At 41.9% G+C, this 13524-nt stretch overlaps 1 protein-coding gene across 1 annotated transcript in view; it reads right to left on the reverse strand.

Annotated features, from left to right (window-relative positions):
* The window catches only part of PCNX4 (pecanex 4), a 28529-nt gene extending 16663 nt beyond the window's left edge, over positions 1-11866 (reverse strand). The window contains exons 1-5 of the mRNA XM_075282706.1: positions 11740-11866; positions 8510-8562; positions 6752-7495; positions 4923-5102; positions 287-789 (exon numbers count right to left, since the gene is read on the reverse strand). Coding sequence (XP_075138807.1) covers positions 287-789; positions 4923-5102; positions 6752-7440 — 1372 coding nt within the window. The 5' untranslated portion in view covers positions 7441-7495; positions 8510-8562; positions 11740-11866. The remainder of the gene's footprint in view (positions 1-286; positions 790-4922; positions 5103-6751; positions 7496-8509; positions 8563-11739) is intronic.
* Between the last annotated feature and the right edge of the window lie 1658 nt (positions 11867-13524).

The raw sequence follows: 13524 nt of genomic DNA on the forward strand, positions 1-13524 counted from the left end.
GAACTTGCTATTTCTTGGAAGAAGTTCACAAATCCTTCACTAGACTCAAGTCTATGAGGGATTTGTAGAATTGGACTACCCTCAGACATGCACTCAGTCTTAAAAGTTCTTTTATTGACATCCGAGTGCAGGGCTCTGTCATGTGAATGTACCCTTAGCTAAATAATGGGAATCCGGAAACTTCAAAAGTTCACTTACTTGCAAAATTATCTGCTTCCCCTTTCTAGGCCACTGTATATGTTATGCACTTCTTTATATTATTTATATTTTATTCTCTACTACTTACCTAGCATGAGCAGAATTCTCCGTACAAGAGCTGCTTTTTGTAATCGGTTTTGTTTCTTCATGAAGACATTTAACATCCGGATATCATTCTGGAAAAAGGGATTTCTTACAATCCCCAATATATAAGCACCTTGAATTTCTTTGAGAATCCATAAAAAAGCTAGAAGTATAATGAGACAATATCCAACAATGGCCTGAGGACTTTGTAAGGAATAGGTGGAGTAACAGTAGTGATGTAACAAGCTAGACTCCAGCAGAACCAATATAAGAATGACACAATATATCACAGGTTCTCTCCAAGTCATCTTCCAGAAGAAGCTATCATTATTACTTGCGGACTTCCCTTGTTTTTTCACATGATGTTTGATCACAATTCCAATCTCAGTTAAATTAAGACTAAGAATAAAGCCAAATCCAGCTATAAACAGAACCAGACCAATGGAGTTTGGAATGAAATACGCTGATATGGTTATGCCAACTGAGATTACAAACATGACCAGCAGCCTGGAAAGATACAGAAAAAGATATAAGTTACACAACAGGAGAAAGGAAACAAAGAAAAATAAAGCCTAATAGCAATGGACTGAGTGATCTAAGGTGCCTTCATACTACTCTAAAGGTTGCCTTAGTGTAAAAGTTAATGAAATTGAACAATATCAACTGTGTCCAGTTTATGACACGAGACATAACTTTACTATGGAAAAATCATTAAAGTTATTGTGCAATAAAGGACACTTATCCACCTGCAATCTGCAGCACCCCCATAGAAGTGTATGGAGCGTTGCTCGCACAAGTTCACTGGTGCTCCATTCACAAGGATGATATATGGGGAACTTTTCATCCGTTCTCCTTATTGCTGGAGGCCCGGTGGTCATATCCCAGTGATATGACACTTCTCCTATCCACAGTGTCATTAATGGTATTGCTCCTATATTACAGCTGGCAGTAAGTGACTGCTATTGCAACAGGACAGGACTATGGAACCTACATCACGGCACCCCAATCATATCACAAAGTGGCATGTATAACTATTTTGTGCTGCACATTTTGGTGATGAATCCCTGCCAACATCTGCATGCATTACCATACAGATATTTAATATATCATGTCGATAAAATTTTGTTGAAGTTTAATTTACTCTGCTGCTACCAGGGCTTTGCAGTTAATACACAAAACCACCAGCTCCGACTCCTCTATTTTTCCACAACACAACTCAGACAACTGCTCCAAGTGCTTCAAAAATGGTTGATGGCAGTAAAGATCCTCTAATTCAGAGGTAGAGAACGTACGGCTCTCCAGCTGTTGCAAAACTACAACTCCCAGCATGCATACTTGCTCTGCTGTTCTTGGAACTCCCATGGAAGTGAATGGAGCATGATGGGAGTTGTAGTTTCACAGCAGCTGGAGAGCCGAAGGTTCCCTACCCCTGCTCTAATTCATTACACTAAATTCACATGAAAGAACAACAAACTATTCATCCAATTATAAAATATCAATAATTATATAATGTAATTAATTAATGAATTTGGAAGCTGGAACTGGAATCTTTTTTTTTCAGACTCCACTTAAAATGAGTCCTGACTCCACAGTCCCGGACGCCCCTATAATAAAATGAAGATTTTCCACCCACGAATCTGCAAAAGAAAATCTGCAGCATATTCTAGTTATGTAGATGTATCCTCAGGAGGCCCTTACACTATTTGTTTTTCCGAGGTGTCCAAAAATACACTTAAAAAAAAAAAAAGTCAGGTGTTTGGCCTTTTTAACCAGTTTTTAACGAATCTCTGACAAGAAGGGCAAAAGGTGCCCTTTTAAAAAAAAAGTGCTTTAATAAATGATTTAAAAAAAAAAAAACAAACAGGTGATATGGCGCATCTTAATCATAATTCACAAGTCTTCTTGCCTTAAGTTATGCAGGAATTCTACGTCAGCACCTCACTGCTGTACATTTCCATTCTGGCATGTGCACCTTATTTATTCATAGGCCGAAGCCTGTTAATAATTCAGGGCGTGCCTTGCGCTAGTCAGGTCTTTTTTAAGACTAGCATAATTCTGCCCCATTCTTTGAGACAAATGCACAATGTGTTAAAAGAACCTGCTTCTCTGCAAACGTGCACACTGTCCAACTGCTTTGCAACCTCCCAATGTAAATATATGGCAAGCGAATGCAAGAGGAATATGGCATGGGCTCAGGTGCCTAAACCTTGACACCCACTGGTAACAACCACTAATGGTGATGGTATCATCTACACCTGTCAACTCTTCAGATGCATGCCACTATTGCAAGAACACCAGTAAAACAGCAATATAAGGCCGGGTTCACACAGGGTTTTTTTTTGTCCGGAAGCTGAGGCGGAGGTCGCCTCAGTATCTGAACCAAAAAAACGGGTAGCTGTGCACTCCGCTCCAGATTAGGCCCAATGAATGGGCCTAGTCGGGAGTGTCTTCAGGCAGATTAGCGAGGTAAATCCGCGTGAAGAATGAGCATGTCACTTCTTTTTTCCGGGATTGATTTCCATGGCAGCCATCTTTTTGGTCAGGATTTTGAGCCGGATTCGGCCTAATGCAGTACAGAGGTTTTGCATTGTATTGAACACACATACATATGCTCAAGTCCCCCAGGAGGACTAAAAATATAAGTAAAGTTTTAAAAAGTTTTTAAAAATTACTTAAAATTAAAATTTCTAATCACTCATTTTGCCGTTTTAGAGATAAAACTAAAAAAAAAAAAAAAAAAAATCCACGCAATTACTAAGGTCACATCTGAAAATGCTCACACTAGTAAAATATAAGGCTAAGTTCACACAGAGTTTTTTTAATCGGAACCTGAGGCGGAGGCAGCCTCAGGTTCCGATCCAAAAAATGGATAAGGGGAATACACTATTGAATAATCCTATGGTGGTGCTCTCAGTAAACAACATAGTCCATATAAAATATAAAGAAGAAGAAAAAAAAAAACTGGGCACTCACCATCAAGAGGATACAGTAAAACTTTACAACTTTATTTTCAAAAATCCATTAAAAGTATACACGGGAGGAGGCACGCCTGAGAAGAGGGAGCGACAGCTGTTTTAGCACTTTTTCAAGCTCATTGAGCTAGGATTATTCAATAGTGTATTCCCCTTATCCTACCTTGTTACTTCAAATCTGCATTAAGTAGTGTCACCTCACTCTTTTTGTATAATTTCATTGTGGCACCCGCTACTGATTAGGCCTGGAAGAATGGGCAAGATCGAGCAGGACACTTCTTTTTTCCACATCCTGCTGTGATCTCTGCCTCCGATTGAAAACAATGGGAGGCGGATTGCAAGAGGAATCAGCTCCGGATTCAGGGGAGAATTCCATGGCAAATTCCTGCGTGTGAACACAGCCTTAGAGCCTCTTCACACGGAGTATACGCTGGCCGATTCTGAACGTGTAAACGTTCCGAATCAGTGGCGTTTAAAAACAGATCCCATTGCTTTCTATGGGAGCCGACGTACGTGCGCTCCCCATAGAAATGAATGGAAAAAAGCAGCTCATTCATTTCTATGGGGAGTGCACGTATGCTGGCTCCCATAGAAAGCAATGGGATCTGTTTTAAACGCCTCTGATTCAGAATGTTTACACGTTCAGAATCATCCAGCGTATACTCCGTGTGAAGGGGCCCTTAGGCTGAAGCCCCATGTTGTGGAAACATAGCAGATTTTTGTCACGGTTTCTTAAGCCAAAGCTAAAACAGCACGAAACAGCTGTCGCTCCCTCTTCTCAGGTGTGCCTCCTCCCGTGTATACTTTTAATGGATTTTTGAAAATAAAGTTGTAAAGTTTTACTGTATCCTCTTGATGGTGAGTGCCCAGTTTTTTTTCTTCTTCTTTATATTTTATATGGCCACAATGAAATTACTCTTAATTTTCTGCCAGTGTACATGGGTTTTTTTGCAGAAGAAAGCATGTATACCATTGGCCAGTCTCCCTCTTATACTATTTTAAATATAAACTCACCTAATAACCAATACTACAGGACAAGGCATATTTCTCAGTGAAATGCATAAGTGAAAAAAGCTGTGGGTTTATGAAGTACTACCCTACAACTGGCTGAAGATCCAATCGAGGCATCCACTTACACTGACAACTATTGCTATGTAGTGGCCCATACATATTCTGCCTGTGCACAGCATACAGCTCGAGTGACAACATTTTTCAAGGGACTGAACTCCCATATGATTAAATAAAATAGAAAGTCTTTTGGAATAAGACAAGTGTATGGCTGCCAAGAACAAAAAAAGATCATCCAAAGAAATCTGGAAGTTAATTCAGACAAAAAGGTATTTTTCATTCATGACTAGGGCCTAGTTCACATCTGAGTTCGGGCCACTCTGTTCCCCTCTCCGCATGAAAAATGCGGAGAGAAAAGCGCTGCAAGCAGGACTTTTCTCTCCGCCTTTTTAGTGCAGAAACCAAGCGGAAACCACACGGACCCCATTATAGTCTATGGGGTCCACGGGTTTCCAAAGGTAACCGCTTTTTTATGCGGAATATGTTTCCATTTGGGGGGGTCCCCAAGCGGAGTCCCCGAACGGAAACCCATCCACAGATGTGAACTTGACCTATTATCAGCACATCACACAGCAAAGGACATATATAAATAAATAGTACCTTATATTACTGGACATTGGTGACCCTCCCAATATAAATTCCAGTATCTGCTCCATTCCCCAGAGAACAAGTGCATCAAGAGGCGGTAAGATGCCCAGGGCCCAAAGGAAGGGCAAGAACAAAAAGACTACGTGTAAGACTTTGTTGGCCAAAACTAAAGCTGGTAGAGTTGTGATAAATCTGCAAAGATACAAAGTATAGTATTACAAAAGTCATCCTCTTGGGATATAATATGTATCTTCAAACACAAAACATAACGTATGTTGCCTAACTACTAACGAAGAAATAAGAGAAAAGGAAAATACAGGAAAAAAAAAAACAAAAACAGTCCATCAAGTTCAACGTATTTAGAAGACTGCGCTCTGCTGAATATAAAAACGTCTAATGCTTCTTCTGTTAATATGAAGCAATTTAGCAATTTAATGGACTGCATCTACATAATCTTTGAAACTGTAGATTTCACATAAATGAAAGGCACGGTATGTTTCAACACTGACTACAGAGATCATTTGGCCTGAACTCCCTTATCCCCAACAAACTCATGTCTACTGAAGGCTCCGCATATGTCCACGTGCCTATGAAAGCAAACTGTCTGTTTATAGAAGTATCAGACTGCATGTGAGAGATAGAAGTCAAGTGAGAGAGAACCAGAGACATTGGCAAAGTGAAGCCGATGGTAAAGTTTCTATCTCATCCTAAGTGCTTTACCCGTATAAATATTGTTTAGTAATTCCCAATAATGTCCAGATTTAGGGAGCAGCTTTTTTTTTTGCAGATTTTGTTGCAGTTTTTTGAGCCAAAGCCAGGACTAGATGAGCAGAAGTTAGAAGTATAAGGTTCTATATATTTCCATTTCCATTTATAGCCACTCTTGGCTTTGGCTTAAAAAATCGAAACAAAATATGCAACAAAAAAATCTGCGTTTCCGCACCATGGGGCCTTAGCCTTAAAGTGTAGAGCTACCTACCTTAGTGAACAGCATTAATGTAATTCCTGATGTGCACACATTGCAGATCATCCTGAAAAGTCACCCCAAAAGACAAGTATTCTTTAAAAGGATTATCTCCATTTGGTATACTGATGTCTAATTAAAGTCTGTGAGACACTGCAGTGAGGCACTACAGTACCTGCTACACATAGTATGGCGAGTGAACAGCACAGCTCCCTGTATGTAAACATTACTGGGAGCTATGCTGTCCTACGGATTGGCCATCAATATTCCAAAGGTAGATAACCCCTTTAAGTTCCGAGTAATCAGAAAGCTATCCCATTTGTTGGCTTCCAAATCCATATATTGGCAAAAACACATACAGGTGACATATTACTATTTGAACAAGTCACGTAATTTCTAAGACCCTCACCAATCTTGCAAATAAGGCAGCTACTCAACTTTTCATCCCTGCACAATCCCTCAGTCTGACCTCTTAACTGCAGGATGGTCCCAATTACTTGAAAGGGGTGCACTGCAGTTCTTGGGAGGGCACTTGTACAGGGAACGACTGTCAAGGGGCTGCAATGCTGAATTAGCACCCCTTCATTCTCAGGGTCAGTGGGGAATCCTAGTGGAGTAATACGCCATCACTTTAGAAGATAACTCGTGAACATGCCAGTGTCAGACAGGGACGTTTTAAATAATGGCAAACAGTCCATAAAAGTCACAATTTCTCTCTTGCCATCACTTATGGTAGAAGAGCAACAGCCTGATAGGACTCTCCTGATATGATGTTCACAATTCATAGTCTGTTTAGAGATTTAGTATCTGTTATACCCACTGACCAGTTTAATCCCCCATTAAAAATATCAATCTCCTGGGATCATATTGACTTTACCTGTGTGCAATATCAACAGCAATAAAAGCAAATATATAGACGGGTCTCAGAAGAGGTGTGATTTCATAAGTGTCTTGTGCATAAAATGTAGCCGTCTCGGTGGCAGAATTGACAATTAAAGAATATTCTCCTATGCAAATTGTTAACCAACCAAACATAAAGATCATAACTGTTCCTCCTGTGTTTCCATACAGCAAGTCTATTCTATGTGGCATCAAATACCATGTCCCCAGACCACATAGACCCCCTGCAAGGATGGAATGAAATATCAGATTTGCTATAAACTTCTTGCCCGGTATTATAAATTTCACAGTCTCTGAGCCAAGGCAGCTTGAAAAGTCAAAGTCGTCTTCATCTGTGAGGGTGTTTTGATTCTGTAGTCTTTCTATGGTGGATGTCTTCCTGCGAGCATACTGATTTAAAAGCTGAATGACAAAGGAGACGATGAGCATCAGTCCTGCTGAAAGTGTGGCGGCATAATAGTCTTCTAAGATATGGACCTCGTATAGCACAGTGCCCACACCACCTAGGACCCATGGTGTCAGAAACAAGATCACTTGGTTGATGTATATATATGGAGGTGCACTGTAACCCAACTTGAATCGTGGACCGCCAAGAACCGTTTGTGGAAAACGTTTCCAGAAGAATTCCTGCTTGTAATCATTTAGTAAAGGAACATCAGGACCCATTCTTCTGAATCACAGCTTTGGGTTTGGTTTCATTTTTTATGCAGTGAAATGATATCTTAGAGAGAACAGAAACACAACACAATAAACATTAGGCAATGGGAGAAAAGCCATCCTATGATAATGCTAGAACCGCACTATTGACATAAGGGTTCATGCACAAAGGTATATTCCTGACTCCACAGAACTCCCAAGTTGAAAGGAGTCATAATATACACCCATAGCAGTCTATTGGGCAATATTGTATTGTCACACAGCTCATATTTTACAGGAGCTTTTGATATTGAATTAATTGATGAACTGATCAAATGCTGTACTTGACAATCTGAAGACTTGGGAACTCCAGTTCTTGTAAACACTGGGGTTGGGGGCCACACGGTGGCTCAGTGGTTAGCAGTGCAGCGCTGGAGTCCTGGTGTTCAAATCCCACCAAGGACATAAAACCATCTGCAAGGAGTTTGTATGTTCTCCCCGTGTTTGCATGGATTTCCATCCCATATTCCAAAGACATACTGATAGGGATGTACATTGTGAGTTCTATGTGGGGCTCACAATCTACATTAAAAAACAAAACAAAAAAAAAAAAAAAAAACACTGGGGTTGGAACATCAGTGATTACTTATAACCTGCCCTGTGTTGATCCCAGAAAAAAAACCCTTTAACATGACGTCACTTAAAGACAAAATATAGCGGCATGCAGTGTGTACAGCTCTGAAGTTCTCAGCTATGGAAGAACTCCTAGGCATACCTAATAGAATGCCTCATTAACTATCACCAATAGATCTGTGCACCAAGTTTATAATACCCCTTTCTCCTAATTATTTATAACCCCACGTTAAAGGATACATGTTTTTCCTCTAGAGAGAGATAAAGAAAAAGATATACATACATATATTTAGATATAGTATTTTCATAATATGCATGACGACTACCTCCAAGCAGCCAAAACAAGCTATTATGACAAATACACAGGCAACTGCAGCAGGTGAGGAAATCCCTAGCCAGGGGAGCGTCACACCTCATGAGAATATCTCAGACATATAAACATGAATTGACTTCGTATCTAATGTACCTGCCAAACAAATGGATTTGTGTCTCTAGTTTGCATCACAAGGTTTGGATTTCCTGTTGATAGAAGAAAGATTATAAAGATATGATATATGGGTAATATGAAATGCTTACAAATGAGAATAAGCTAAACAATAACAAGAGACAATGGAACAATGTAATATATAATATACAATATAATTGTATTCCATTAGAAATCTATCCATAGATACAGGACCCTTACCCTCCCACCATGTCACATACTCACTATCTCTGGTATTGCTATGTCATTTTTTTGCAAGTGTCTTAAGCAGAAACTTTCTCTTTTCTCCACATGACATATTTGTCTCTTATTGTGTTCCCTTAGTAATTGTAAACTGAACACCTAGCAACCCCTAACACTGACACTGCACACCAACCCATTCAGGTGACTGGTCTGAATAAACATCCGGGCAATGTTAACCCTTAAGAACAAGGGTTATTTTGATTCTGGAAACGCAACAATGTTTTATTCTTTGCATTGGACGTGTGCACATGGCTGATTTTCCACATGGATTTCGGATCATATTCTGTGAAAACCAAGAGTATTCTGCATCCCACTGTTTTAATAGGAAGTTAGACTATAGTTCATATAGCAAAGGGTGAAATCTGCTCTGAAATTCAGCAGCATAATTTTTTTTTTCTGTGATATCTAGATGAGATTTGTTATAATTTCATCCAATTGTGCTCCTGTCTTTTTTAGTTCTGATAGCCAAACACCATGAAAGGGTACTCCCAGATAAAAAATGCATGGCTTATTCAAAAGATAGGTCATAAATGACTGTTATGTAAAGATCCTACTTCTGGGGGTCTGATGTCCATTTATGCCATTCAATAAAGAGTGTGTCATCTTTCCCTACTCACTTGCATTGCTATGTGAAATGTGGCACTGACAATCCTTAGGCTATGTTCACACAGTGGAAATAGAAGAGGAAATTGAGGTGGACTCCAATCTAAAATTCCTCTTCCACTTCCATTTGAAATGGCAGGAAGCCGAGGCAGCAGGGAGTCTTGTGCCACGAGTTCTATGGCAAAATCAAGCAGGACACTTTCGCCCTGCATTTATTTATGTCTCCCATTGAAAACAATGTGAGGCAGAATCAGGATGAAATCTACCTTAAAATCAAAGCAAAATTCTGACACGTGAAGGTCCCTTAGGATATGTTCACATAGAGGAATCTGCCACGGATTTGGAATGGGAGGCAAACCGCAGCAGGATGTTGAAATAACCATAAGCACCCTGCTCAATCTTGCTGTGGATTCCGTGGCTCAAGTCTCCCTGCAGATTAGGTACATTCATGTGTGCCGAATTGGCAGGGGAAAGCCGCTACTGAAATCCAATGTCCTGTATTGGCCCTTGGCTGAATACGATGGTGGAAAATGGAGAATTATTCTTCTTTATTTTCCACGGTTTGAACTTACTCTTAAAATAGGCTCTCCAAGGCTGCCTTTTGGAGAGGTCGCCAATATGGTACTGGTGGGGGTCTGACAGCCGGAACTACGACCAATTAACTGCTTGTAACACAGTGAAGGGAGCCGGCTGCAGACAGCTCTATCCACAGTGCACAGTGTTGTGCCGATACAGCTCAGCGCCATTGATGGTATATTTCAAACTATTACACAACATGTAATGTGAACAGAACCTTAAAGGGATCCTATCACTCACAATTTTTTTCTAGGTACCACATCGGAATAGCCTTAAGAAAGGCTACTCTTCTCCTACCTTTTGTCGTCTTCTCCACGCCGCCGTTCGCCTACAATCCTGGTTTCTCTTGGTATGCAAATTAGCTCTCTTGCAGCACTGGGGGCAGGCCCCAGCGCTCAAACAGCACTAGGGGCGTCCCCAATGCTGCGAGAGAACTCTCTCCAGCGCCGCCTCCATCTTCGTCAGCAGCGTCCTCTTCTTCAGGCACAGGTTTTCGACTTCTAGGCCTCGGGCAGAGCAGACTGCGCATGCTTGCAATACTGTGCAAACAGCCATTTCTCGTGGCCTGTGGGCATGCGCAGTCTGCGCTGCCCAAGGCCCGAGGCCTAGAAGTTACAAGCCGCCGCCGGAAGAAGAGGATGCTGCTGACGAAGATGGAGGCGGCGCTAGAGAGTGTTCTCTTGCAGCATTGAGGACGCCCTCAGTGCTGTTTGAGCGCTGGGGGCCGCCCCCAGTGCTGCGAGAGAGCCAATTTGTATACCGAGAAAAACCGGGATTGTAGGCGAACGGCAGCATGGAGAATACGACGAAAGGTAGGAGAAGAATGGCCTTTCTTAAGGCTATTCCGATGTGGTACCTAGAAAAAATTGTGTGTGTGATAGGATCCCTTTAAAAAATATGTACAAAATGACTCAATTTTAAAAACACTACTATGAATGTACATATAAAAATCTGTAAAAAGTGATTTGAGGTGCAGGCAACATTTACGCCTGCACTACAACCACCCTGTGTGAAGGGAGCTATTGTGCAGCCCTATTGTTATCCTGTAGTCACACATTGCCTTGTGACACCTGCATAAAACAATAAGAGACATTTTCTAGGTTTACTAGTTTTGGGAAAAAGAACAGGTAAAAAAAAGTGTGGCCGATTTATCCAAATACTGTATACATATATATATATATATATATATATATATATATATATATATATATATATATATATATATATATATATATATATATATATATATATATCTCACACACACACATATATATATATATATACATACACACAGAGGCATAGCAGCTAGTGCTTCACTATTGTGCAGTTACCCATAGCAACCAATCAGATTTCAGCTCTCATTTTTCAAGGGCGGGTTAGAAAACATTACGCGCAAGCTGATTGGTTGCTATGGGCAACAGCTCCGCACTAGTTTTATACACGAGGCCCCTATAGAGCCCATAAATCGGGACACATCCTATTTACGTCACACAGTTATAACGTGACCTCATAGGACAACGTTCCCTTTTTCCAGTAACTAACCCTTGGCGCTGACGGTTTGCACGGTGTACACACATAACACTACACAGAGCGACTATTTACTAACAACAACGAGACTAGGTATGGCACATTCCTCTGGCCGCGACGGGGTTAAACTAGGCTAGTGATGGCGGCCTGACATAATAATAAGAGAGTGCCCGGTGCTGCCCCCTCCGCCGGTACAGGTGCTATTCAGGCCTGTCTGTCGTTCCCGGTCCTTCCCACATTTCCCTCCGTCCTGCTGCACTCACCCGCCCCCCCTCGGCTAGCGGGCCGCGGCGCTCATCAGGCGGCTCCCAGCGCCGGTGCTGTGGACACAGCCTCCATTTGCTCTTCACCTCCCTCCTCCTCCTCCTCCTGATCCCCCCGCTGAGGTGCAGGGGGCGCGCAATGTGACGGGAGCCCGCAGAGATGTGCACAGAGAGCAGCACACAGTACAATGGCAGGCTGTACCGACATGTGGCAATACATTCATAGCAGTGCATTATTACATGGCCACAGGTTTCGTGCCAGGAGGGGTTATCATATAGGCGGCAATGGTGCTGAATACAATACAGACTCTGTACAGCCCCTTTGTTTCTGGAACCACAACACAAGGCGTCTGAGTAATAAAAAAAATACTCTTATAAGGCCTTATTCACACATGAGTATTCGGATCCCAAATCATAAACTGGTTGAAAACACAGAACAAGTGTCTAGGCTTCCATTATAGCTTATCGCTATGTAGTCTCTGACAATCACTAATGCAAAGCACTGACGTGAAATAAGGCCTAATTCATCTCCAGGATGACAAGTGATACTGGATTTACACTTTGGCTTCATTAAGACATCCATAACATGGTCGCATATTGAGGCCTGGTTCACATCTGCGTTCGGTAATCCGTTCGGGGAGTCTGCGTGAGGACCCTCCTGAACGGAATACCAAACGCATTGGCAAGTGGTGAACTTATGAAAGCACACAGACCCCGTAGACTATAATGCTTTCTGCGCGGTGTCCGCACGGAACATACGGACAGAAAAGTGTTTCATGAACTATTTTCCTGTCCGCATGACTCATACAGGCAGTGCACGGAAAGCACAAGAACCCCATTATAGTCTATGAGGTCTGTGTACTTTCACTGCTCACTGTTTGTCAATGCGTTCAGTATTCTGTTCAGGGGGTCCGCATGCAGACTTCCTGAATGGATTACCGAACGTAGACGTGAACCAGGCCCCACTTTGCAGAAATGCAGACCTTTTTTTGTGGATTTTGGTATGATTTTTTTGAGCTAAAGCCAAGAATGGCTACAAAAGCAATGGGAAATATATAGGAAGTTCTTATACTTCTACCTTCTGATCATTCCACTCCTAACCTTGGCTCCAAAAACCACAGCAAAATTTGCAACAACAAAAGCATTGTTTCTGCAACGTTAAGACTAAGGCCCCACGGGACATCCTGCAGCTAAAAAACACTGCGGGAAAAAAACACGGCGGCAACACACCACGGCTCTTCCAGCAGTGCTTTAAATAGAAAGTTTGCGGTGTTTTCCTTTGCGGACTTTCTGTTAAACATATAGCCAAAGCCAAGCAACATTACTCTGTCCTCCTCCTCCTTGACCTCTCCTCTGCCTTTGACACAGTCGACCACTCTTTCTTCTTAGAAACTCTCTCATCCCTTGGTATCTCAGACCTGGCCCATTCCTGGATCTCCTCATACCTCACCAATCGCACATTCAGCATCACCTACTCGCATACCACCTCCTCATCACGTCCTCTCTCTGTAGGTGTCCCCCAAGGCTCCGTCCTAGGACCCCTCCTGTTCTCCAGCTACACCCTCGGCCTAGGCCAACTCATAGAATCTCATGGTTTTCAATACCATTGCTATGTTGATGACACCAAAATATACCTCTCTGGACCAGACATTACCTCTTTGTTGGCCAGAGTTCCAGATTGCTTAGCGGCCATAGCCTCCTTTCTCTCCTCCCGCTTTCTCAAACATGGCGAAAACGGAGTTCATCATCTTCACCCCACCCCGTATTGCCCGCTACCTGACCCAT

This window comes from Leptodactylus fuscus, chromosome 7, assembly GCF_031893055.1.
Source record: "Leptodactylus fuscus isolate aLepFus1 chromosome 7, aLepFus1.hap2, whole genome shotgun sequence".
NCBI classification, from domain to species: domain Eukaryota; kingdom Metazoa; phylum Chordata; class Amphibia; order Anura; family Leptodactylidae; genus Leptodactylus; species Leptodactylus fuscus.